The 27569-nt window shown below is 39.9% G+C and overlaps 3 protein-coding genes across 3 annotated transcripts; 2 read left to right on the top strand and 1 right to left on the bottom strand.

Annotated features, from left to right (window-relative positions):
• The first annotated feature begins 5578 nt into the window (after positions 1-5578).
• On the top strand, positions 5579-10809 carry sox19b (SRY-box transcription factor 19b). Its single transcript, XM_008434963.2, has 2 exons — positions 5579-6664; positions 9177-10809. Exons 1-2 carry the CDS (start codon positions 6015-6017, stop codon positions 9436-9438), a joined length of 912 nt encoding a protein of 303 aa, XP_008433185.1. The 5' UTR covers positions 5579-6014; the 3' UTR covers positions 9439-10809.
• A 4744-nt stretch (positions 10810-15553) lies between these two features.
• mpdu1b (mannose-P-dolichol utilization defect 1b) lies at positions 15554-21392 on the bottom strand. The gene is made up of 7 exons (XM_008434964.2): positions 21266-21392; positions 20081-20146; positions 19078-19210; positions 18905-18990; positions 17654-17772; positions 16954-17064; positions 15554-16429 (listed from the first exon to the last, which is right to left on the bottom strand). The coding sequence occupies exons 1-7, from the start codon at positions 21390-21392 to the stop codon at positions 16295-16297; spliced, it is 777 nt and encodes a 258-aa protein (XP_008433186.1). The 3' UTR covers positions 15554-16294.
• Positions 21393-23031: 1639 nt separating this feature from the next.
• On the top strand, positions 23032-25690 carry mblac1 (metallo-beta-lactamase domain containing 1). The gene is made up of 2 exons (XM_008434966.2): positions 23032-23545; positions 24968-25690. Exons 1-2 carry the CDS (start codon positions 23135-23137, stop codon positions 25205-25207), a joined length of 651 nt encoding a protein of 216 aa, XP_008433188.1. The 5' UTR covers positions 23032-23134; the 3' UTR covers positions 25208-25690.
• Positions 25691-27569: the final 1879 nt, after the last annotated feature.

The following is a 27569-nucleotide window of genomic DNA, read 5'->3' as shown; positions in this document are numbered from 1 at the left end:
CAGTAAATGTAGATCTACTCTATGCTTCATCTTTAGCACACTCCAAGTCTCAGACTTAGCTTAGACTAAATTGTAACCAAAATAATTAGAAATAACAATGTACTTAATTTATAAGGATTTGTTTATTTATTTAAGCTGTGATTGCACACAAATAAATGGAGCAGAAATAAAAACAGTGAATATGTCAGTGAGTCATAATAAGTCCTAATCAATGAAAACAGTTCATTGACTGGGTCAGGAGCTGTTGTTAGCCTGGCAGCTCAGCAAATATCTCACTGAGAAAAGCTATAACAAGACAAGTTGATTTCAACAAGGCAATTCAAAGGGCCGAACATGAAAAAAAATACACAAAACATTGGATAAGGAAAGTAATAAGTTAGAATACAGTCTAAAATTAAGATGGGTTTTAGTTATTAAATGGAGGAGGTTCTAAGCAAATAGGTTTTGAGCCTTGATTTAAAGGACTTCTGCGTTAAAGTTGTTCTGTTTGGTTTAGAGACAGTGGCAATGACAAGCAGGCAGGAGGCAGAGCTGGAGGGAGCAGAGATGAAGATGCTGAGGTTCTCTTTGTTAGCAACCTGGTGGATCATATCAGGAATGAATACATCAGAGGAACAGCTTGTGTCAGGTGTGTTGGACATAAAGTCAGAGAAGCCAGACTGAGATGGTTTGGACGTGTAAAGAGGAGAGACTGTGAACACATCGGCAGAAGGATGCTGAGAATGGAACTGCCAGGCAGGAAACCTAGAGGATGACCAAAGACGATGGAGGGAAACTGGATAGGAAGATAATGGTATGAGAGAAGATTATTATCTTGCACACTTATCCCTAGTGGTGTTCCCACTAGTTTCTATCTTCAACTGGCAAAATTTGGGGTACAGAGTATGACCCTGGGCCGGGGTTCGAACCCAGGACCTTCTTGCTGCAAGGCAGCAGTGCTACCAGCTGCATCACTGTGCAGGAGCATGTAGATATTAAATAATAGCTCCCCCAGGATGGAACCATTGGGAGCCCCACGTGCAACTCTGTTCCAACAAAAAGTTACCAAAAGTACCAGTCCCTGTTTTTTAAGGAAAACTCAAACTAATGAAGTACCCTACCAGAGAGTCTGTCCCAGCTCTGCATTTGCTTCAATAACATACCATGATCAACAGGGTTGAATGCTTCGCTGAGGTCCAACAGAACCAGCACTGTGATTCTTCCACAGTCAGTATTTATGTGGGTGTCATTGAACATCTTGACAAGGCCAGTCTCCACACTGTGATGAGCATGGAAACATCAAAGTGGTTGGTCATTGTTTAGAACTGCTCAAACACTGCTTTCTCAATAACCTTGCTGATGAATAGAAGTTTGGAGATTGCTACGTAATTTTGGATTAGTGACTTGTTCTTTTTTCAGCTTTGGTTGATAAGCTTGGGGGAAAACACCTGATGAGGGGGACGAGTAAAGATCCTCAATAGAGCAACATGTGTGTTTATGAAAGACTTTTTATGGCTGTCTGTGCCAACTGTTTGAAAAAGAAAGTACTTCTAGGAGTATCTACAAGGAAAATGGAAAGGTATATCTGGCTGATCTAGTTTGTTTTGCGGTTTTGCGGGTGTGACATGGGAACTCACCTGGAGCTCCCGGTCTAACCTGCTGGGAAACAAAATTTAAAGTCACCAGGTTCGCAGCTGCATTTCGGTTTTTCTCTGACTCTTAAGTCATCTTCACCACACCTGCCCAACATGTGCCACTTGATGGGACACGAGTTGAAACCAAATGGTCAGAGTCATCAGATCAAGGGGGATGTCACCGATCACTGGCAACCTCACCAGGTCCAGTGGGAACTCTCTGCTGAAAACGGTCCGCTGTGCCACTTGGAGGTCAAGAGAAGTCTTTTGAAGTACCTTTTACTGTTTCAACATTTATACATGATCTATTGTAAGTATTGGTTTCAGCAGCTCTTTGTGTGAATAAAACACATTTGGAAAGGTTTGTTACTCCTGCTTGAATTTGTACATTTATAGATATTTTACTTACCTAAAATATCTGGGTTTGTAAATAAATTAAGTTATATATTTATTTCTGTCTGATTACATAATTTTTACAGATGAAATCAGATGTTATGATCACACTGTTGCTTAAACAACCTTTTTACTAAACACCTTTTATTCTCGAACAATTGTTGCATATTTAGATAAGGTAAGGTAATTTTATTTATATAGCACATTTTCAGCAACAAGGCAATTCAAAGTGCTTTGAATTACCTCTATTTCAGTGTAAATCTAATGAAGTGAATTAATTTTACTCTTCCTTAAGTCCAATTTTATGGCTACTCAGGTAGTCCTTCAGAAATATACTATTAATCTTCACTTCTTTTCGGTGAAGTGCTATTAAGACGCTTCACCTGGCTTCCAGAGTTGTTTTCTGGAAGCCAGGAAATAACTCTGTGATGAAGCCAGTGATGTGGAGTGAGGTCAAAGGTCAGATAGGCAGCGGCAGACAAAAAGTCATGCTACCAAGATAGAAAGTCATAATTTGAGACTTGAGGACATTGCTGTTCGCTCACATTTATATATAAGCAATAAATGTAGTTTAATTATATGTTTAAAATGAATGCCATCAATACAAAATCTTTGTGTTCTCAAATATTCAACATCTCACACCATTTCTCAGAAATTATATCTTAGGAAAGTAGCTAAAAAAGCAGAAATAGAAGCATGGAGTAAGGATAACCACACAATCATAGTCTGCAGAACTTCAGGTAACATTGGAATACCTCTTTTCATACTATCTACATGTCCTTCTAAAAAGAATTAGCATATTGTGATAAAATTCATTATTTTCCATAATGTAATGATAAAAATTAAACTGTCATATATTTTAGATTCATTGCACACCAACTGAAATATTTCAGGTCTTTTATTGTTTTAATACTGATGATTTTGGCATACAGCTCATGAAAACCCAAAATTCCTATCTCAAAAAATTAGCATATTTCTTCCAACCAATAAAAGAAAAGTGTTTTAATACCAAAAATGTCAACCTTCAAATAATTATGTTCAGTTATGCACTCAATACTTGGTCAGGAATCATTTTGCAGCCTTCAATGCGGCATGGAGGCCATCAGCCTGTGGCTCTGCTGAGGTGTTATGGAGCCCAGGATGCTTCAATTGTTACTCCTGCTTGAATTTGTACCCAGGATGCCCAGGATGCCCAGAGTTTTGGGTTTTGCGTCTCTCAACTTTCTCTTTACAATATCCCACTGATTCTCTATGGGGTTCAGGTCAGGAGAGATGGCAGGCCAACAGTAATACCATGGTCAGTAAACCAGTGGTTTTGGCACTGTGAGCAGGTGCCAGGTTGTGCTGAAAAATGAAATCATGTTCATAAAGCTTTTCAGCAGATGGAAGCATGAAGTGCTCCAAAAYCTCCTGATAGCTGCTGCATTGACCTGCCCTTGATAAAACACAGTGGACCAACACCAGCAGCTGACATGACTCCCCAGACCATCACTGACTGTGGCTACTTGACACTGGACTTCTGGCCTTTTGGCATTTCCTTCTCCCCAGTCTTCCTCCAGACTCTGGCACCTTGGTTTGACATGCAAAACTTGCTTTCATCCGAAAAAAAGTACTTTGGACCACTGAGCAACAGTCCAGTGCTGCTTCTCTGTAGCCCAGGTCAGGCGCTTCTGCTGCTGTTTCTGGTTCAAAAGTGTCTTGATCTGGGGAATGTGGCACCTGTAACCCATTTCCTGCACACGCCTGTGCACGGCGGCTCTGGATGTTTCTACTCCAGACTCAGTCCACTGCTTCCGCAGGTCCCCCGAGGTCTGGAATCGGTCCTTCTCCACAATCTTCCTCAGGGTCCGGTCACCTCTTCTCGTTGTGCAGCGTTTTCTGCCAGACTTTTTCCTTCCCTCAGATTTCCCACTGAGGTGCCTTGATACAGCACTCTGGGAACAGCCTATTTGTTCATAAATTTCTTTCTGTCTCTTACCCTCTTACTTGAGGGCGTCAATGATGGCCTTCTGGACAGCAGTCAGGTCGGCAGTCTTACCCATGATTGTGGTTTTGAGTAATGAACCGGGCTGGGAGTTTTTAAAAGTCTCAGGAATCTTTTGCAGGTGTTTAGAGTTACTTTGTTGATTCAGATTCAGATTAACTGCTCGTTCAGAGAACCTTTTCATGATATGCTAATTTTTTGAGGCAGGGATTTTGGGTTTTCATGAGCTGTATGCCAAAATCATCAGTATTAAAACAATAAAAGACCTGAAATATTTCAGTTGGTGTGCAATGAATCTAAAATATATGACAGTTTAATTTTTATCATTACATTATGGAAAATAATGAACTTTATCACAATATGCTAATTTTTTTAGAAGGACCTGTATATCAATGGACTCCTGTCCTCCAGGGCTGATTGATGTCCTTCAACCTTTAGACGTCTCTCCACTTCAGCTCACCTGGCTCCAATGTTAACTCATTAGCTGGCCTGCATAATACAGAGGCAATTTCACTATTTAGTTCAAGCGGACAGGGGTGTCAAACTCCAGTCCTCAAGGGCCACTGTACTGCAGTTTAAGATGTGCCACAGGTACAAAATACTGGAATGAAATGGCTTAATTACCTCCTTCTTGTGTAGATCAGGTCTCCAGAGCCTTGCTAATGACTTAATTATTCTATTCATGTGTGGTGCAGCAGAGACACATCTAAAAGTTGCAGGGCAGTGGCCCTCCAGGACTGGAGTTTGACACCTGTAGTGTAGGACTCTGGTCCTTGAGGAATGCAGTCTGAGACCACGGATCTATATTTATTCTTCTAATCTCAGTTATAGTGAAAAATGGGTAAAACTCAGTACACAAAGTGACCATTGATCATCCAACATTTCACTATCAATGTGGTGAAAAATCTGGCATTTTTTGAGGTATAAATAAAACAGCTATGTATTCTATTTGTCTCTGGAATGTTTTTTGTCCCTCAGTTGTTTTGATTTCATGGTGTTTTGTTGGACTTAAATGTCCGTTTCTCAGTTTTCTTTAGTACTGACGTAAAAACAAACAAAAAAAAAAACCCTTCAAACTAATTATTTAGCTTGCTAATTAAATATTTTGTTTGTTAATTTATTAATAAATTAACATGGAAAACGTGATTTTGAAAAATGAACCCCCATTTCTTTTTCTTATGACATACAAAGTAACCCAAACAATTGCTGTTATTTTTTGACCGTATATTGGCATCCCATGATATACAGCTACTGTCAAACATCTACCTTTCTTAATAAGAAAATGTAATAAAAGGGATTTGCTCATTAGTTATTGATGTTATCAGAAAGCAGATTTGAACATGTGAACGTAAACTATAGCCCTGCTTGAGCCTTTGTATTTAATGGGTTTGAAGTAGTCGATGGTTAAAGTGGAAAAAGTATAACTTCTAAAGTGGTTTGTTTTAAAGTAATGAAGTAGAGTAAAGAAAAAAAAACTTGTTTTGAGAATGAACAATGTGGAAAAATATCTTCTGCAAGTTACTCTTAAATATGGGGTCTGTGCCCCCTCCCCCCATGACACCAGGGACGCCCCTTTACCCCAACTCAGTCATCAACAAGTGTCTCTGCAGCGTCGGAAGCTATTCACATTCAAATGGCCCTCTGGAGCTTTTCGCTTTCCCATTGGTTCCTGCTGATGTGCAGCAGCACAGAGTTGGTCTGTTTGAGCTTCGGGGCAGATGAGTCGCGTCAGTGTGCGATGCTGGGGCCGTTTGACAACTGCTGGACGTGGAGTTCACACTGCTTCAGTTTAGACAAAACCCACAAACGTGAAGTGGAGAAGTAATGACATCCCCAACAGCATAACACGTAAAGTAGAAAAGGTGGATCTCGCTGAGCTCGTTTTGTTTCCCGGGTGTGACGTGGGTAATTAGCAACTTAATTTAAGTCACCCGGTCTAACCTGCTGGGAAGCAAAAGTTCAAGTCACCGGCTGCTCGGCTGTATTTCACTCACTCCAAGTCATCTTTAACTCATCTGGCCGACATGTACAGCTTGATGGAACACGAGCTGAAACCAAACGGTCAGCCTCAGACTCATCAGACCGGGATGTCACCGGTCACCGGCAACCTCACCGGGAGTATGGGGACCAATGGGAACTCTCTCCCGAAAACGGCGTGTCCACCTGGAGGCGACCCCATGGATAAAGTCAAGAGGCCCATGAACGCTTTTATGGTGTGGTCAAGAGGACAGAGGCGGAAGATGGCTCAGGAGAACCCCAAGATGCACAACTCCGAGATCAGTAAGCGACTGGGAGCCGAATGGAAACTTCTGACCGATGCTGAGAAGCGGCCGTTCATCGACGAGGCCAAGAGACTCCGGGCCGTCCACATGAAGGAGTACCCCGACTACAAATACAAACCCCGCCGCAAAACCAAGCCGCTGCTGAAGAAGGACGCTCAGGTGGGCAAGTATCCACTGTCGGCAGGGAACCTACTGACGGCAGCGGCGCAGAACCAAGGCGGCAGTCCCCGGATGGAGGGCTACGGATGGGCTCCCACCGGGGGCTACACCGGTATGCAGAACGAGGCGCTCAGCTACACGCAGCAGCTGCACCGGTACGACCTGTCCGCTCTCCAGTACCCGCCCGCGATGACGGCGGCGCAGACGTACATGAGCGGAGCCAACTCCTACAGGTGGGTGCTCCTCTGTCCGCCTCTCACCACAGCAGGCAGGAAAATCAGCGACTCGACTCTGAACTAATCTACAACTTCCACTAACAAAATAAATCTGCCGCTTTTCACACTTTAATATATTAATATTCTCTGTGCAGGTAAATAAAATCACTTTCAAATATATTTCACATAAATGATGCAGTTATTTACATGACGCCAATTCACAATAAGCCCTCTATACAGTTCAGTCTCTCATACATCCCAGTGAACCCTTATCAAGCAGTATATAATTCTTTATTTTAAGCATTAAATTATTTTTTTATTGTCATACCATTTCGCAATTGTTTGCTTGTGGTACAAAATTCAGACTGTGGTCCTAAATCATTTCAAATTAATTTTAAAAGTTTTTATCTTAAGAAATCCAGCAGATTGTGTGTAGTGTGTTAATTACTTTATAGTGTGTACTTATTTTAATTGATCACAAAAAAACCCTTCCCCAGAAAGTTTGTGTCAGAATGAACCTGTCGGATTATGCTGCCTGACCACCAGGTTACTGTCCAGCTCGACTTACTGATGGATTTTCAACTCGGTCCTGATTGGTCAAGTTTGAACTTATTCTTACACAGCCTTTGACTTAAGGGCTGTTGAACTGTTTTGGCGTTACACTTCCACATGTCTGCACTTTAATTTTCAGTGCAAATGTGCCTTTCATGATTTGGATATTAAATCCACTTCCATCATTACAGGACTTTGGCTTGAAAATGGTTTGAATTTGATGTAAAGCACTGGACCATTATTTAACAGATTTAAATGATGGCCCAGTCGGGTTATGATTCAGTCCCTGAGAGAGTTTGGAACATGGAACAGAGTTCTGTCTGTTGCCTACTTGTTATGCTGGAGGCTGTGATTCTGGGCTGGGTCCTGCCTGGAATGTTGATCAAGCGGACTTGATGACGGGCAGGGCTGCTCTGTGTGTGGCCACCCACAGTTTCTTTGAAACTATTGTCCTAAGTGATCGGAGAGCTTTGTCTTCTATTTAAATTTTCTCAAACTACAGACTGCACTGAGAAACATTCGGATCTTAATCCAGCAGTGATGCTCTGTTTCAGTGTTTGTTTTTTAAAAGCCATTACTGTCTTGTACAAATTTGTTGTTCAATTTAATATTTGGTTTCTCTATACTCTTAAGTCGCCTTCTAACATCTACAAATTCTGATGCCCAGCCCAAGATACGCTACACTAGTTTATTCAAGAGCTCCAGTTCAGACTGGGATTTTTTTGTTACTCTAGAGTTGTGTAGAGATGCTGTGAAGTCTGTTTTGCCTACAGAAGATGGCGGTCAGAGTTTGGTTTTGATGAACGAGGAGATTTTATTATATATTTTTTTACAATAAGCATATTGGATCTTTTTCCATGGATCAAATTTAGAGAGCGGTTTTATACATTGATGCATAAACTATTGAAATTCTTTAGTGGAATCAGCCGGCTGAGGAAAGGAAACATGCACAACAAAGCTCTGGCCACAACTGTTCGAAAGTTCTTGAGCTGTAGCATACTGCTGTGATCTACAATCATTTATTAGATGGTCTTTTCCATAAAAGAATACTCATAAGAAACATGATCCCATGTGTGAGGAATTGGATGGCTTACCTCTGAACTGATTGACTGGCTGTTGGAAGATTTTGTGTACACTCTTCCTCCGTTGCTTGGAAATGCATGAATCATCTCCTCATTCTGGCTTCCTATTTTTGCTGTCATCTTTTAAAGACTTCAGTAAGTCTTCTATGATATCACAAATGGGGAAACGGTCATGCGTGCATGATGCTGTTCACTCAAATCTTGTGCAGAATTGTTGAAGACTTGGCATTGGAATGGATGAAGATGTTTCTAATGTCTTGTGGGTAAATCCTGTTTAGACAGACACCAGGAATGAAGGCTTGCAGTTTGTAGGGTGTGTTAAGCTAAAGACGATCCCTGCCTTGCCTTAACACGCAGATGCAAGTCACGATTGATGCACTATTTTCCTGGCCTATATGGTACAATTTCTCGTTCTGAACTGGAATTTTATTTTCAGCTCCTGCACTGTTCTACACGGCAAAAAAAATTCAATTAGTGGAAGTAAAGCCACCTTGGTTCCACAGTAAAATGGAAGTTATAGACTCATAAATCGGCAAATAAAGAATTTTAATTTGGTAAAATTGAAACTAGACTTTTTTTTTTCTCTCAATTTCTGGGACCAAAGTGGTTCAGAGTTCAGGTGTATTTAACAGATTCATGTCAGCATTCATACCCAAAGTTAAATTCTACAACGTTCCACTTTCAGCCTTTATCATTCATCTTGAATTACTTTGTGTTTTTCATAGTTCTGCATTTTGTGGTTTGTACAAAATGCTGCCAAGCCACATTAATACTGTTCCCAGCCCATAGTGGTGCAGGTGTAAAGCTTCTCAAACTCAATGCTCTAGTTCTGATCTCTGTACCAACAAAAATGGAAAAGTGTGGGTTTAATTTGTTGCGTTTTCTCTCTCCTGCAGTCCCATGTCATACAGCAGCAGTCCTCAGCAGCTGAGCCCGGTGAACATGCCCATGGTGAAGGCGGAACCGGTGGCCCATTCGCCTTCAACAGGAACGCCGAACCACCACAGAGGGGCTTTGCAGGGGGATCTCAGGGACATGATCAGCATGTACATTCCCGGACCTGGAGGGGATTCCTCCGATCCCGCAACTGCACAGAGGGGCTATACCAGTGTCCAGCAGCACTACCTCAGTGGAACAGTGCCACTTACGCACATTTAGAACAAAAGTGGGAATCCTGGGGTGGTATTGGGAATAAGAAAAGCAGCCGATGCACAGGGACTTGAACAAGAGAATGAGGTGAGGAGTCCTACAGGACGGAGCTAGATTATTGTAGCTGGTGCATGTTTTAACCTCAGTCGTTGGGTTTTGGGCTATTTGACGGAAACATGTCTTTATGAGTCTTAGGTTAACGGTCCAGTTTGTTGACAGTCTGGACCAGCACACACTGTCCCTCAACTGCTGTAGTTGCATGCGGGTTCAGGGCTTACCGCTTTAGCTCCCTGGTACAGAGTGTAAGGCTAACCTTTCCCAGCCTATGTGGTCTTCATGACTCATTGTGGACAATCACTGGTTGACTGCACTTATTACAAAAGGTTTAACATATGCCCTGCAGCCCAGAATTTCTTGCCACAGAGTCATTCTTCAAAAAAAAAATAAAAGCACAAATGGAGATGAGCTTTGGAACCTCCTCCTCCCCCACCACCACTCCCTCATTTGATGTCATTAACTGTTAATGGGTCTATGATGATTCAGAGGCAGAAAAAATGCACAACTTTTTAAATCTTTTTAACTTTGTGCACTGGATTTGGCTTTCTGCTTCTTTCTCCCTTTTTAGATTTTTCCCAGTTGAAATCCTGTGTGCTGATGCACCTGTTGGACAATCGGCACCACATCTACAGGAAACCAAGAGCATTCCGAGTTCCATCTGTGTTTTGCTCAAAATGTATCTGAAACATGGAGCAGGTCCTTGTTCACATCAAATCGATGGAATCCACTTTCGGATTTGAGATGTTCTATTTTCTGCATTTGAATTTTATTTGTGGTTAGTTTTTTTTTATTTTTTAGAATCATTCTCTGCATGTAAATATCCATTGTTTTGCCAGTGTGTCATCACTTTCCTCTGGGCTGGAGTTAAAACATTTCAGAGAAGTCATATTTCTGTTAGTATAGAATAAAAGGCTGGACAAACCACTCCTTAAAAAAAGATTAATCAGTTACTATATATATATATTTTTTTCCATCATTTTTCTATGAAGTCGAGGTTGTTTCTGGCAGAGCTGGAGTCTGATCAGCTTGCACACACAGGATGTTGAATGTGGTTAAAACACTTCTGCTGGAAACCAAGCAGACACTGGGAATGAATACCAAAAGTGTTTGAAAATCACTCCTGTTACACTAATATCTGAATGTTTACATTACTACCCACATATATAAAAATAACTTTTATACTGAATACTTTGTAGAGTATGTGTAAGTGTATGCAAATGCTGCATTGTAGAGTCACAGGAAACACTTGTAAATATTGTCCATATTTTTAGGCTCAAATGCAGAGTCTTGGTTGCTTTTTGATTAAAACTCTTTTATGACACATTTGTCAGTTACGTTTTTTTCCCCAGAACTAGTAAGGTTCTCTTGCTGTATGTTTTATTGGGTCCTGAGTATATACAAACTCTAATGTTGTGAAAGATTGTGTGTGTGTGTATATATATATATATATATATATATATTTTATTTTTTTTTTTTTCCCAAAGGGGCAGAAAATGGTTTGTGTACTACCAGGAGCTAAACAAAGTGTGAACTTGTGATACATTTCATTGTCTTGAAGATCAAACTCTGTGGTTGTAAAACTGATGTGGAAAAGGCCACAGTAATACTCATTATGGGAGAGGGCTTGGATTCTTCAAGTTTAAAAACGTCTTGGTCTGCGAGGCGTTAAAATGTGCCGATTGATCAGAAAACCAGTGAAGTGTCCAGGTTGCCGGGTAATGGCAGTATGGCATCCATGCAGTCCAGTGGCAGGTGAATCTAGAATGCTGTAAGTGGTGGTGAAACTAGTGCAGCTATATTTCTACCTGTACTTAACATGACCCTCGTTATTTTGACTGGCAGTAATATAATGTCCCAGCATTAAAAAGATGCAAGTGTCACAATGGCCTGATGTTGGTACCAGTGGTGCCTGATACCCATGTTTTGTGCCACTGAAATGCATCTCAAACTTTGGAAAAATGATGCACATCTAGTGTTGCCTTCACTTGCAGTTCTGTTTCAAACATTTATCCCAAAAAAGAAATGAAATTTGATTTCTTATTGGCTCCTCTTTCAGAGATTCTTCATTGCTGATAAAAGGGTAGAATGGGTTTCATGTAGTGGTCTGTGCTGCAGTGGCTCTGTTGAAGCCTCTGACTGAAAACCATCTGTAGACTTGCAGCGTTTATGAAGCATTATTTTTGCACATTCAGCTCCAGAGCTGTCTCCACAGTAAAACAGGCTTCAGCAGCTTGTTCAGCTGTTTCAGTGCTTGGTTACCTCAACAGATGTTGCCAGAGGAGATTATATCCTCCATGACAGACTAGAAGATGAACGTTGGCTTCCTGAAGTACAGTCTGCTCCGTCCCTGGTTGAAAACGGCAGCGTTGCAGTTCCAGTTCAGTCTGTCCAGATGAATACAAGGTATTTTTACTTCCTCTCCCTTCATGGTAATAGCGTGTGACACTTTGAAATGTCAATTAGCCTCTTCTGCTTGTAACTCTCTGGTTGCTAAGGTTACAAAACAAGCCTAAAGTGTTGACAAAGTGGCAGAAATCTTTCACAGAATCTAAACCAGATTAAAAACATTTTAAAGTGTGAAAAATATTTAAAAATATAGAAACAAATTTAACGCCACTACTGCAACAAGTTGCCACTCAGCATTTTTGTCCATACTGGATGTTTGGAACTCACGACTCCTGGTTTTATGTAAATAAAGCATCCAAACCACCAGTTTGATTGCTTTATTTTGTCAGGAGTTTAGATATGGTCTCATAACCTTTAGCAGACTGATGGGAAGCCACAGTCATTGCTGAAAAGTCCTTCATGGCAAACTGTTAACACAGATGCAAACTCTCAACTTCAGCTTTTATTGGACTGACTGCTCATGCTCCCTCCATGGTGCTTCTTCCCATCCTACAAGCAGTCTGGGTGCAAAAAGTTTTCCCCATACACTGAATTTATGTGATATTAAGCACTTTCAGATCCTCCTTAATGAACTGATTTTATAATCAGTTATGCCGTAAAGTCCCGGGTGCTTTCAGGCCCATTTGAAATATAGCATAAAAAATCTTATCAGATGTTCACGGCGGATTCTAGATGTGATTCCTCCAGATAAAAAAACTTGTGGAATATCAGAGGGTTGGAAGGAAACCACTGGAAACTGACATCAAACTATAAACCAAAGCAGAATTAGTCTAAAACTGTTTTTGACTAGATAAAATACAAATATATATTTAGAGTAATAATTATGAGATGTATCTTGTGTAATTTCCTGACTCCTGTAAGGCTGCATTAGTCTGAAGTGGAGGATCTGGTTCCACAGGTTCCACTGCCTGCAGCTCTCACGGATCTTCACCAGCCCACATTTCTTTAAGAAGAAAACTCGGGTGGGGAGGTTCGTGGAGATCTGAGGGGGGTCTTATAGTGTCTCCAATGATTATTTACTTTCTTATCTTTAACCTGTTTTAAAATTCACTTTCCTCTTTTCCTCCCTTTCCCTTTCAGCAGCCATCCTCCTCCTCCAGGACTCTCCTTAGAAAACTGGCCGTAATTGGCCGTTTCGGAGGCGCATTGTCTGTGGCTTTTCAGGCCGCAGGTGCATATAGTAAAGCCGCAGTCTCCGCTCCTCCCCTGGGCGTCTTTGTTCCCTCGCCCCGCTTCCCTCACTCCCCCACCGAGCAGAAAATTAGGGCTGCTTTCTGGGGGGCTGCGTCCTCGGGCTTAACCCTTTCATCGACCGTTGCCTTTCTCATGGAAATAGGAGGGAACCCCACACCGGCTAATCGGTCACCGAGGGGAGGGGAGAGGAGAAAAACGGAGGGCATGGAGATCAGCAGCAGGGAGGGAGAAGGAGCTGAGAACAGATGCTGAGGACACGGAGAGAGCCAGAGTTCCTCAGACAACCCATTCTGTCTCTGCTGCTGCCAAAGCCCGGTCTGTAACTGCAGCATGTAATAAAGATCTGCAACACTGATTACTGCGTACAGACAGCTGCTGCTAGTAGTTTATTGGAAAAATCATTCAGAATGTTTTCTACTGGGAGCAACTTCCTCTTAAGGTTGGATCTCATGCCAACACTGTTTCCATAGACACTAAGTTATGGTTAGAGTTGGATTTAGCATCTTGCTAAAGGTTAAACAAGTCCAATTTGCCATTCAGATAAAATCAATTCAGTTCAACTAATGTCAGAGTATCAAACTATAGCAGTAAACTAACAACACATAACAAGTAAGTTGTTACTTACTTGTTATATGTAAGTAACACGTAAGTACTTGTTATATGTAAGTTACAAGTAAGGAGCTACTTACTTGTTAGAATCATAAGTGTTAGAGGTGTTATAAGTTTCAATAATAATAATAATAATAATAATAATAATAATAATAATAAAGGATTTGTGACGTATTTGAGCCTGGAAGCTGGAATTCCCAGTTAGAACTGGGACGTTTCCAGTGGAACACCTGTTGATGTTGGAGTTACCATTTTGAATGCTATAGGAAGCCCAGTCCATTGAGAAATTATGGTTTTAACTCTCAGTGGAGATCTACAGTTAAGTAAAGTTTAGTGCAGTATTAAATGTACAATAGAAACAATAGAAATATGGAAAATGCACAGATTATTAAAAATAAAAAAGATTGTTGAGGAACACAGAGCTGGTGGAATAAAGAAAGATGTGCATAGAATTGGAGACCTTAGTGTGGAAACTCGTGGCAAAAGTTTATTCATAACCTAGAAAGTGACACAACTGGCTATTCTGAAAATACTTTTTACTGCAAGATGAACTTAAACTAACACAGAACTGCGTCATCATGTTTGGAGCAAAAACATTACTTTGTTCTTTCACTCTGTTATTCCCTCTCTGATAGAATCCAAAGAATCCATGCTATTTTTCCTTGCATCATTTTTTATGACTGTGCTGTGACAAGAAGGAGGAGATCCAGAAATATGCATCTCTTGTCCAGCGTCCCACTGAAGGGGAGCACAAACCGGGGTTGTTTTGACAGTGGTCAGTGGGAGGGCAGGGATGAGGCAGGGAGAAGGGTGAGTGCAAAGGAGGCGGAGAGCATGTCAATGGAGGGATTTTCTGCTCCAGTACATCACATTGCCCGGCAACAGGCAGTGAAGCTTCAACAAGTGGTTGCCATGGATGTGCTGAGAGTGACTTAGGAGTCCACAAAGAGCGGTGGTCATTCTCAGTGTTTGTGAGTTTCGTCTGCTGGAAAGGGTAGTAGTCACCAAACGGAATTTCAAAGAGCAAACTGAGGAGACAATCTGGTCATAACCTGTTTGAAGTGAACAGATCTCAATGGCAGATTCTCCCGGGTCAAACTTTTATTCATGAGCAGCTCTTGTTTTCCTTCTTAAGTGAAAACTGTGGCAGGTAGGAGAGGAGGAATTAGAAACAGCTCCTACTGAGAAAGACAGGAATATTTAGAGTAACGCTGCCACTGAGAGAGCTGTCATAAAAACCCATCCAGAAATGTTCAGCCTAGACACGGTGAAGTTGAATCTGCAATATATCAACCTAGCAACATATGTATAATGCACATAAATGACAGAATACATATTTTAAGCATTGCTTAAAAAAACAGTTGAATTTAGGTCCAATAAGAGAATGCACAATTCAGTCAAAATTATCTCGGTATATTATAATTCAGACGGGAAAAACCGTCAGACAAGAAAAAGCTGACAAAAGAAATGTCAACAGAAATTCACATAGGAAGAGTTTGCTGCAAAGAAAGGACAAAAGAAAGTAATAATTTCACTTAATTCATCTAATAAGAGAAGAAAGTAAAAGGATCTATTGTTGAAATCAGAATCTCATTTTTTTTTCTCTTGCTGATATGAAATCAGAACAAACGTCTGTTTGCTAAACGCCAGAATAATGAGGGAAAATGTTTAAAGGCCATTTTTATGACTTTCTTCAAAGTCAAAAGCTTAAAATGTATGTCTTATTATAGGGTATGTAAACTTCTGGTTTCAACTGTATCCATCTATCTCTCTGTCAGACTGAGCTCCATAACACAAACAAATAGGACAAAAAAAATAATTTAAAGTGGGAAAAGCACCAAAGAAAAACTGCAATAAGTTCAATTTCAATTATGCTTTTATATATCAAAGCAGTACAGTACATCATAAATCAGTCAGAGGTATTTGGGTCAGAACCGAACCAGTCTGTTCACCAGCCAGACTCAGGATCCACTTCAGTTTGATGATTCACTTCCTGACAGTCAGCTCTGCTTTACGGTGACTCTAACGCAGAACTTCCTCCTTTACTGCAACAGAACGATGTCGAGCCCGATTACACGCCGGCGGCGCGGTGGCGTGTGAAAAGCTGCAGGCGTGGTTTCATTGATTCTAAAGCTTTTTACATCAGATTCAAAAGAAAATCAGGCCGGGACTGCAGCAGCAACTCCAATTATTTGGAAATTGAATATTCATGCTCTTTCAATGCATATAAAGATTTCAATTAACAAAAGAAATATAAAAACAGTCACGATTTCCAGATTGTAATGGTATTTTACGTGGGAAAACAAACAGAAACAAAAGCTCACACAGAACTTTTTATTAATCTGATCGTCAGAACAGATCATCATGATGAGGAATGTTTCCCTGGAATGTGATCATTGGGTGATGATGGGAGAGCGGTCCGGATCCCGGCTGACAGTCATGAAGCCAGGAGCTGCACATCATTACTCTGCTCTGGAAAATTCATCTCTTCCTGAAGCGGGACGTTAGTGCTGCTCCGCTCGCTGTCTGTGAGCTCCTCGGGTTTTGAAGAAGAGAAATTTGAAAACCGCACATAAACAACACTACAGTTGTCCGCAGTTTACTCCCGCTTCTTCTTCTTCTTCTTCTTGTGTTCAGGGCTGCTGTTCCAGTAGTAGAGGACTTGCAGAGTGATGATGCCGTTGCATGTAGAGGATATGACGTAGGTCAGAGCCATCAGCGAATCCCCGGTTTCCTGGGAGAAGACAACATTCGATTCTGCTCAGTTTATTTCCATAGCAAAAAATGTCACAAGAAATGTCGTCTCAATGAACTTTACAAAAATAATAATAGTAATAATCATTTCAGTTGACATGCATTGCCATTGATCCTAGTTATCAAACAGTACAATATGCTCTATTAATTATTCAAAGTAGATTAAAAAGTTTGATACTTTGTTTCTTTTTCTTTGTTTGTTATGTGAATTTTTTTTATTTCATTATATTTTTCTCATTCATTAATGAAATGTACTACACCATGTATTTTTTAGTTTTATATTAAATACATTTCTATTAATTTTTTTTAGTTTCTATTTAAGGAAACCCAGCAGAGCATCAAGTCACTGACTTAAGAACAAAACATTCACTACCCAGAAAAAATACACCGATGATAAAATGGGCTCTAAATTGTGTTCAACTTGTTTAATGTGAGCTTAATGAGAACTTCCCTCTGCTCCTCCGTCAGAACAGGAACAAAGATGGAGGACGAGTCTGTTCTCACCTGCAAGGAGGTGAAGATCCGAGCGAGCGATCCGGCAAACAGCAGGAAGACGGAGATGGCAGACAGCTGGCCCGTGTGTCCGTTACGGAAGTTGGTTGCAGCCTGGATCAGCTGGAACGGTCAGAGTCAGAGTCAGTCGGACATTCACAGTAACATCTCCATCAGCCCAGGGTCATTTTTAATGCATCGTATCTGTCTGATCAACAAAACTGGGCCGATATCAACCGTTATACATGTCCACCTTGTTTCCAGAGAGATTTGGTCACGTGATATTGATAAAGATGCAGCACAGGATTATGGGAGTTTAACTTAAGCAGAGAAGCAGTGGTGAAGTCAGCAGTGTGGTTGGTTTTTTCTCAAGGTGTTGGGGAATATATATACTATCAGTAAATATTGGTTATTGGCCATAACAGCAAAATTAATATATGGTATCAATTTTAACCAAAATGTTGACATCAGTGCCTCCCTCCTCAGCAGAGTGTCTGCAGATGCTGCAGTAAGACGGTTTCCTTCACTTATAACTGATATTCAAACTATTCTGCATTTTATACCTGTTCATTCTGTTTGTCCCACTCATGCATAAAAAAATAAATAATAACTCAGAAAACTCATATAGCTACAATTAATACCAGGCCAGTTACTTGTCAGCATGTTAGAGGCCAGGCAGTGTGATGCAGAGAGACATGAAGGGTTTGCTCACCCTGCCGATGATGATGGCTGGCATGTTGAAGGCCTGCATGCTGGTGACCACTGACATGGGAGTGACTGGAGACAGGAGGACGCCCAGCAGGACGAAATATACCACCAGAAACAAGAGACCTGGAAGACATGTACAGACGTTTAGCTCAGTGTCTAACAGATTGGTGTTTATCTGACCTCATCTTTACTGAACCTAAACATGATTTTAAATGTTATAAGCATTTTAACCAAATCTATCCATCCATATACACAGCAGCTACCAGCAGTGCACCGACATGTCGGCCAGTCCATTTATCCGATTTCCTTCATTTTGAGCCATTAGTTGATTCTTTGATGTGAAACTGATCTTATCTTCAGATCTTATCAACTGTAGTAAAGGTCTGAAAATCAGCCACTTTCCCCTTTAGCTCTGCTATTAGCTGCTAACAATAGTCACACCACTGCTGCCAACTTAGTGACTTTCACTATATTTAGTAACTTTACAGACGGAAAAAAAAGTTGGTTTTAACCATAATCTGTATTAGCAGGTTGTTTTTTTGTTTTAAAGATCGATTACACTGGGTTACAAAGAAATATTTTTTTTGGAAGTTGTCTTTGTTTTTTTAACTAGGACTATTTTACACCACTGAATCCAAAAATGATATCCATTTTTCTCAATCAGTTCAGGTTTTTATTCTAATTTGATTTAGAGAAATCTGATCTTCTGACTAAATTGATGACATTTTTCTGACATTATCAGTTCATTTCCGTTAATATTTCACATCCAAAAAAGGTTTTAGGAGAAAAAAAGAATTGTTTCTAACAGAGTATATTAATTAAATGTTACAAACTTGGATTGCTGTAAATTGAATAATAAACACTGATAATGTTAAGTACATGTGACCTGAACATCACGTCTTCATTGTGTAAAATTCTCAGTCTCTCCCTGTCCTGATGGAATCTCTCCTCCTGCTCATCACTCATTGATCAGATTCTCCAGATGTGAGAACAAGTCCTGCATGTTGATGCTCATGTTGCTCCATAGTTCAGAAAGTTGACCTGATTGAGCAAAACCAATGTGATTTTAGGATTCAGCTCATCAACATGACCCTAAAACAGTTGAAGAACCCCAGACAATATTTTGGCTGATGACCAGTGTAACTGGTGTAACTGGTCATCAGCAGACCACCACAATCAGTAGTAACTGCAGTAAACCCATTTATGACAGTGAGAGGACAGTACCAGTCAGTTGTGACATTGTGTCTGGTCTCACCTATGCCGGTTCTTCTTCCATAATGCTGGATGAGGAAGCCGATGGTGACCGTCTGCAGCATGAGGAACAGAGCCTCACCCCAGGCACTGCGGCCACATTCAGCACGTTACTTCAACCATCAAACCAAAGAGTAGAGGTACGCAACACAGAGTTAAAGTGCATGAGGTCCAGACCTGAAGGGGAACTTGTTGGACATGCTGTAGACCATTGTTCCAGTGATGGCTAGCAGCTCCAGGAGCACAGAGTTGAAGCTCAGCCCCTCTGCACTCTTTGATCTCATCAGTTTTATGATCTGAGGTAATTTCACTGTGAACAGTGGAAGCAGAAACGTTACAGATGTTACAGATCCTAAATCCATTTTTGTCTAGAAGAGTGGAGGAGATAACTAAAGTTAAGCAGTACCCACAAGGAAAGGGGGTGAATTGGTTCAGATCAGATGAGAAAGAAAAACGTCTGATTTACACGGATGCAGCCTGCAGAGGACAGCTGGGGGACGTCAGGAGGCGTTAGCCACTAGATTTAGATTGTTCTGACTGAAAAATTAACGTTTTGGACCAGCCATGCTAAAACCTTGACTCGAATCTAATCCAGAACCGGGGAAGAGTGCTAAAGATTAGATTAGGGTGACGGTAGGGACGCCTTCCATCCTGAACTTAAAGCTGTAGTTCCAGCAGATGGCATCCTCAGCATGTGTTGGGTTTCAAAAAGAAATTATCTTATGTTTGCATAATAAATAAAAACATAAGATAAATGCCTTTAAATTTTGAAATGAATTTATTCTTCTCCCCACTGCCCATCAGGCTGGGAATGATCAGGACAGCAGGCCTGGGCTGCCATGACGATCACTGGGGTTGCTTCTCAGGAAAACTAATTAATTCTTTCAACAAAAAAAAAAGAAAAAAGTAAAGAAAAAGAAAGAAAGAAAACAAGAACAAAAAAGAAAAAAATACTGAACTGAATTTCAATTTAAAGTCTAGCTGTTAGGTAGGCCAAAATTACCCTGAACTGTCTGAGAGGATATTTATATCACAAAAAAACTTTACCTAAATTTAAAGTCAAACTTTAGCGCCAATCCCAATTAATCACAGGAATAATTAATCGGTTGAATATTTTTGTTAATATATCTGAGGAGAGAAACAACTCAGCTTTATTTAAACAGAGAAATAAATGATTTACCCAGCACTGATCCCAGGATGATGCCGATCCCCAGGGCTTTGCTCAGTACGATCTTCAGACATGGTACTGGTCCAAACAAACAAACAAACAAACAAACAAACAAAACAAAGAGGAATAAAATACATGAACACAGTTAATAGAGTGGAGATAATCATTCATTTGATTTGACCCAGAATCGTCCAGATAAACAAACAGCAGTAAATGAAACTGGATTAAATGGAGGAAGATCTCTGTTTGGGTTAGAGCTGCTCCATGTGACCTTATGGACCAACATGATCTCATTCTGAATTTGCGCAACAGAATATGAAGTGAAAAGCAACATGAACCCAGGTTGTAGCACAACATTATTCACAACCCCACAGTCCTGCAGGCCTGGTTTCACTTCACCACGCATCAGAGTCCTGGAAGGAAGTAGGGACAGGTCAACATCGCCCCCTGCTGGTTAAATGGCAGAGGGATCCTGGGTTGAAAACGGTATTGGGAAAGATGAAAGTGAACAAGTGCTGAAAATGATTCAAGTGTTAAAAGTGTCTGACACCATGCCGCCGCTACTGGCTTATGGATGGAGGCACAGTAGGTGTAGTTTGGCAGATTACACAGCAGATGATGAGATTAATACAAACGTAAATTTTTTTCTTCAACAAGAAGCAGAGTCTGCAGTTAACTGAGAAACTACTTTGAACATCTTGCAGAAGGAAGTGAGAAATGTTTGACTCAAGTCATTCAATAAGGAAACGCGTGCACGTTTCTGAATATGAAGAAAGTTGTTTAAAAATCCCTCATTATTCTGCCATTTAGAATGTATTCATATTTTAGGTACGACTGAGGTAAAGCAGAAAACAAACGTCTGGTTTGATTTAATGTCAGAGAGAAGAAACAGCCTTTTCATACGGAGAGTGAAATATCTGCTTTTAACTGCATTTCAATTTCCAGAGTTTAAGCTCCCATTCATTTCCAAATCTGCTGTTTGAACTGCTGCAGCCCGGAGAACTGTGACGTGGACTTCCGGTTGAGCAGCTCTCCCTGAATGCTCCCGCAACTGAATGAGGAACTTGTCTGCATATCTGGTGTTCAAACAAAAACATGAACAGACAAGCAAGAAATCCCGGAAGACTTCACAACCTAATTGCCACCATCATCACGAGACACCTTGGACTGGAGGAAATGACGAAACCGACCACTCACCGTCCAGAAAGTCGAAATCCAGAAAGAATTTATCGTAGCAATTTTCTGGCATAAAATATGCCACTAATATTCCCCTAAAGGGATCCATAAATGATTCCCCTCTCGGATAACCTGGCGTATCTGCCATATTCGATGACGTTTCTCTTGATTGTGTTACGGTCACAAATCCCCGGCAATTTCAGTGAAATACAAAGGTTCCGCTGGAGCTTCTCACTCCTAGACATTGTTCTCATTGATGTAGGAACTTCCATAGTGTGGCTGAAAAGGAAAATACAACATTACAGTTGTTTTAATGGAAATGTCACAATTTAAAAAGAAAGAAAGAAAAAGATTGAATTGTAACCAATGAATAGAATTATACTTGTATTATTAGAACAAGCCTGGCTTATTTTATGGAGGGCAGAGTAAACAAGCTTTTACTTTAATATAAATACATAAACAAACCTTAATGTAACCTTTCAAATGGTATAACCATGTTTATTAATACATAAATAAATAATAAGGATATAAACAGTGACATAAACATTAGCTCATATGCTGCAGAAATCTAAGAATCTAATGTTTCCAATCTCTGAAGTCTATTTCTTTAAATGCACAATCAATCTCCTCAAGTAAAAATAGCAATGATAATATAATTAAAGTAAAAGAAGATAACAAAATTAGTAGACCAAACTTGTGAACAAGCTTAACTGGATATATTGGCATTAGCTAGTCATCATTTTTCTGACATTACCTGCATGTCAGAAGCATTCCATCCTCATCTCACTCTGTCAGCTTGTGGGTGTGGGGGAAACTGTGCAAAGTTCTTTTCCTTTTGCAGGTTTGCTCCCATGACTCTAACACACACACCTGCAGCTCTGCACAGCATGAGCAGCAGCATATCTCTGTCAACAGTATATATGTTGACATGAATCAATATTGATTCCTCAGTTTAGATTCAATATAAAATCAATACAAAACATACACATAGATCCAAAATTAGATGATGGTTGATTCAACATTGATATAGTAAAAGTTATGGTTGAAAACCTAACGTTGACTCAACATGAAAGTCACTGACCACTTTTTAAATGTCAGGCTTCAAACATGGATCCAATGTTTCTGCCTGTCCACATTTTGCTGTCTGGAAATGCTCTCATCCAGAGCTCAAAGAGGAGGAAGAGAGTGTCTGCGACACACCTTATATTGAGTCAGCATTAATTAGACATTGGGATTTCAATCATAATATAAAATAATAACCAAAAACATTGATGTTATTGATGTTGCTAAAAGCTCTTTCAATCCACAAAGTAAAGCAAAGAGAAATAAACACAGTCAAATTAGTCAATTAAAAATAATAACGTGTATCTTTTGGTTTATGCAAAACAATATCATTTTCTTAGAATTCTGTCTTTATTCCCCAGAATTCCCTTTTGCAGCATGCATAGCCTACCTTTTTATTCTCTACTGTGCATACTATTCAGACTCAGACTCAGATTCTGCTTTCAACACATTTTGAGCCATTTTCAACTCATTTTAATTCATCAGACATGTTGTGCCACAGTCAGTCCTTTGTTTGCGTCAAACAGCAGCTGTTTATAAAAACAAAATAAAATATTTCTAAATAAGGCATCTTTATTTCGGAACATTTTGCTAGAGTTATCCATATCACCAAAACACTAAAAGGCTAACACTAAAACACTAAATGCTTTACTCTTCAAACGTTTGCAGAAGTTTTTGTTCAGTTTCATATCTGGACCGAAAGAGGGCAGCATTCCACCCATAGATCAGTCCTTGTAACGAAGAAGAAGCAGCGTCCATCCTGTGAGTCACAGACAGCAGCAGCAGTTTGTGTCTTTTTGCAGAAAGTCGTTTGTTTGTGAGGGTCAGATGGCCGCAGTGTGTGATCGGTATCGGAGAGTGTGTTTGTCAGAAACTCAGCTGGACTTCCCGGGCCAGCCGTACTCTGTGTCCGTCCTTAAAGTCGGTTACTGCGTCCCTCAGACTGACGGGACGTTCAGAGCCGACGGGACTATCACCCTCATAAGGGGAGTCATGGACATTCTGGTGGATACCGGGGGGCCGTGGGACCGGGAATTCCTCCTCCACTCATTAAAGCAAAGAGGCCTGGAGCCCGCGGACATACAGCTGGTGGTGGGGACCCACGGACATTCAGATCACATTGGAAATCTGAATCTCTTCCCTTCTGCATTGACTATAGTGGGATACGATATCAGTGAGGGGGACAGGTACCGCCCCAACCAGCTGGCAGAAGGACAGGTCTACACTGTGGATGAACATGTAAGGGTCACATCGCCTGCAGCACTTTATTTAAACTTCACCAAAACAGTCTGTGTATAACTGAAGCCTTTTTCTTATTTGGAAAGATTCATGTGGTGCGTTTTATTTACCTCGGAAATCTTAAGTGAAACAACCCTGGAAGTCAGAACACCGCCACGTTTCACCTTAAAGCACAACAGTGAGGATGTGATTATTGCAGAAATAATCTGTCCATTTTCACTTCTAAAGGTTCTAATTAAATCACTAATACAAAATTCTGTACAACTTGTGTTCGTGAAAAGGTTGCAGATACGCAACGATCCACCGTTATTTGCTTGTATTGCTAATAGTTTTTACACCACAAATAGCAAACTCCTCTGGTTTTCCAACAACTGGAAATAGGAAAGCATAGTTCTGGATAGATTCTCAGATCCCCAAATTTTATTTAAAACAAACAAAATATAAATTCCACAATTATTCAATTTTTTCTGAAATAATGTAGCAATTTGATTTAAATGTTAGAATTACTGTATAAAACGTTTTTTCCTGAGTTTGATTTAGTAACACAGCTGATGTTAGATCAGTTGGACTATCTGCTCCCTTTCTACAGTCAGTTCAATTCAATTCAGCAGCAATTCACAACATATGTAAAAAAAACCAAACAAACAAAAAAACAAAACAATTCAATCCAATTATACATCCAATTAATCTTAATTATCAAGCCATGCAGTTAAGTTGAGTTTATTATTAAAATTGGTTAAAAGAATTTCTGTCTAAGGAAATAATCAGTAGATTCTGCAAGCTGACTGCAAAAATGACAAGGAGAATCTTAAAGTTTATTTCTAGTCAACTGATGTTGTTTGTGGAAACCTTCCAGCCAGCTGATTGGCCAAGCTAAGCTTCGGGTTGGGGACAGACAGCTCTGCGTTGCTCAAGGCCCCTCACAGAGAAAGCTGTAGTCACGCTGACCTCTCAGTAAAATGGCTGTAGACCCGGAGAAGGGAAATGAAACTCCTCAGAAACATAAATATAGCACAGTTAGGATAGATGGGATGCCATTCTTGAATTTCATTGTTAACTTCTCCCAAACCAATGTCTCAAAAAATAAAAAGCAGAATAACCAATCTCCAGGAGGTGTTCCAGGTTTTAGTTTTGCCTTGAACAAAATTTGTAATGGAGAATGAAATAATTGAACCTAAGGGACACATAATATATCCCCAAAATAATGTCTCGTGAGATCAAGTGGCAGTTCTGCTTTTTTCATAGTCATTCATAGTCGTTCCTGATTATTTCCACCCCTTTTTACTTTTTAGCATCAAAGTGAATCAGAACAATAATCAAAATATCTCTCACTGTGAAATGGATGATCACCTATTAAAATAAATCATGTGTGAACCATTTCTATGAAGTCTGGTAAATTCAGTGCATCTTCCTCCATCACAGGTGTATGTGGTTCCCACCCCAGGCCACGCAGGACAAGACGTCAGCGTCCAGGTGGAGGGGACATCTGTTGGGACTGTCCTTGTTGCAGGGGACTTATTTGAGTGCTGGTCCGATGACAACAGCTGGAAGGATTTGAGTCTGAACAGTGCAGTGCAGGAAGTCAATCGACAGAAGGCTCTGAATATTGCTGATGTCATTATACCTGGACATGGATTTCCTTTCAGAGTTCTCAAAACCTGATTACATTGAAATGATGTGCTGACATCGCTTGGCTTATTTACAACTTATCTAGGAGTCTCGTGTATTATTATCCCACTGCCTGAGCTTTATTGAGTTAATTCAGTCAAAGTTTACACTGAGTAATCCTACTGAATAGCACATGTTCACACACGAGGAACACACACGAGTGTTCATTAACACTTTATGACTGTTTAAAGTATGCGATTTTCAAAGTTTGATGTTTTGAATTCCTTCTTTGAAAAATTCTTCATATATGCTGCCTGAAAATAAACATTATTTCCATGCAGCAACCTTTTGAAGAGTTGCTGCAATTCTGTAAACTTTGACAGTTGGTAAACGTGACATGGTAAGCTAGGCCTGAGTGAATGGCAAAATGATCCGGGATTCATCGGTTAAAATATGAATGTCATGCTTCCAAAAATTATTAATTGATGCACCACTGTGTTTCTTTGTGGCTAAATAAAATTAGAGTTTTAATTCTGAGGTCAGAGTTCTTGTCAGGACTCGTCAATCATTTTCCATTGAGGCTTAAAACCTAACATAAAAGCATTATCAGGGAAATCGTGCCTAGGCTGCTGTTGATCCAGTATCCAAAGAACATTTAGCTTAATATAAAACATTTAGAAACCATCTTTAAAAATGACTCTTAGAAAGCCAAAGTGCCAACAATTATTACATATAATGTAATATGTATGCATGGTCATGTCCTGCAGCTTTTAAATCTGCAGGTCATCAGCAGGGTCCTGCTGATAATCATCAAAATTATAAGAAACAAAGTCTTGGGATATATCAGTCTATGTGCTATTATGACTCAGTATTATATACAAGTTTCACTTTCTGAGATGACAGGCAACAAAAAATGCGCTTTTATGCAACATTCTATATTTTTTAGATGCAGTAGTATATATTTTATTGGTGTCCATATGACCTAAGTACCCAAATAGTCATAATAATTTCTGGGTTTTAATGCATAGTTATATTACTGTATTAGATGTTAGTAAATTTAAATTAAAATTTTAAAAAATTAAATGTGAAATTAGAAATATTTTTTCTTATTTCTTTGTTTATATTTTGTGCCGTTTTCTTTGAATGTAAACTACCAAATAATTCACAAATCAGTCGCCTTTATCAACGTGAACAAACCTCTGAAGTGAGCAGCACAACAAATATTTCCACCACTGTGATTGGTGGAGGTGAAGGTTCAGCTTCTTCTGGCCAGTAACTCTCTGGTCTTTCATTCAACTCAGAATGTTACTACATATTCCTTCTTTAATATACAACATTTAATCTCAGATATAGTGTAACCATATTCTGAATTTAAACAAAGTACTGATGAAGTGATAGAATATTTTTTTATGAATGCTTTTGCATGTCTGTCACTGCACCAAGTTATGGGTGTGTCTGGATCAAAGTATCTTAATGCCGTCAGAGACGTATTACCATGGAAAATCATGACTTAAGTGTCAATAAACAGTTTGGCTCACCCTTGAAACACATCACTGTGTTACATAAACTGATAGGTGTCAAATGAGGTGGAGCTCTATCTAAACCCTCAGCACAACATTATCATTGTTTGTTTATGAAGACCAGGCTTTACTGGGTTTAAAGGAAACTATTTCTAGAACATTCCATCATAAATATACAGGTCCTTCTCAAAAAATTTGCATATTGTGATAAAGTTAATTATTTTCCATAATGTAATGATAAAAATTAAATTGTCATATATTTTAGATTCATTGCACACCAACTGAAATATTTCAGGTCTTTTATTGTTTTAATACTGATGATTTTGGCATACAGCTCATGAAAACCCAAAATCCCCGTCTCAAAAAATTAGCATATTTCATCCGACCAATAAAAGAAATGTGTTTTAATACCAAAAATGTCAACCTTCAAATAATTATGTTCAGTTATGCACTCAATACTTGGTCAGGAATCCTTTTGCAGCCTTCAATGCGGCATGGAGGCAATSAGCCTGTGGCTCTGCTGAGGTGTTATGGAGCCCAGGATGCTTCAATGGCCTTAAGCTCATCCAGAGTTTTGGGTCTTGTGTCTCTCAACTTTCTCTTCACAATATCCCACWGATTCTCTATGGGGTTCAGGTCAGGAGAGTTGGCAGGCCAACTGAGCACAGTAACACCATGGTCAGTAAACCAGTGGTTTTGGCACTGTGAGCAGGTGCCAGGTTGTGCTGAAAAATGAAATCATGTTCATAAAGTTTTTCAGCAGATGGAAGCATGAAGTGCTCCAAAATCTCCTGATAGCTSCTGCATTGATCCTACCCTTGATAAAACACAGTGGACCAACACCAGCAGCTGACATGGCTCCCCAGACCATCACTGACTGTGGCTACTTGACACTG

This window comes from Poecilia reticulata, linkage group LG18 (assembly GCF_000633615.1).
Source record: "Poecilia reticulata strain Guanapo linkage group LG18, Guppy_female_1.0+MT, whole genome shotgun sequence".
NCBI classification, from domain to species: domain Eukaryota; kingdom Metazoa; phylum Chordata; class Actinopteri; order Cyprinodontiformes; family Poeciliidae; genus Poecilia; species Poecilia reticulata.
The sequence above is the reverse complement of the archived record's forward strand: the minus strand, read 5'-3'. Positions and strand labels throughout refer to the sequence as shown.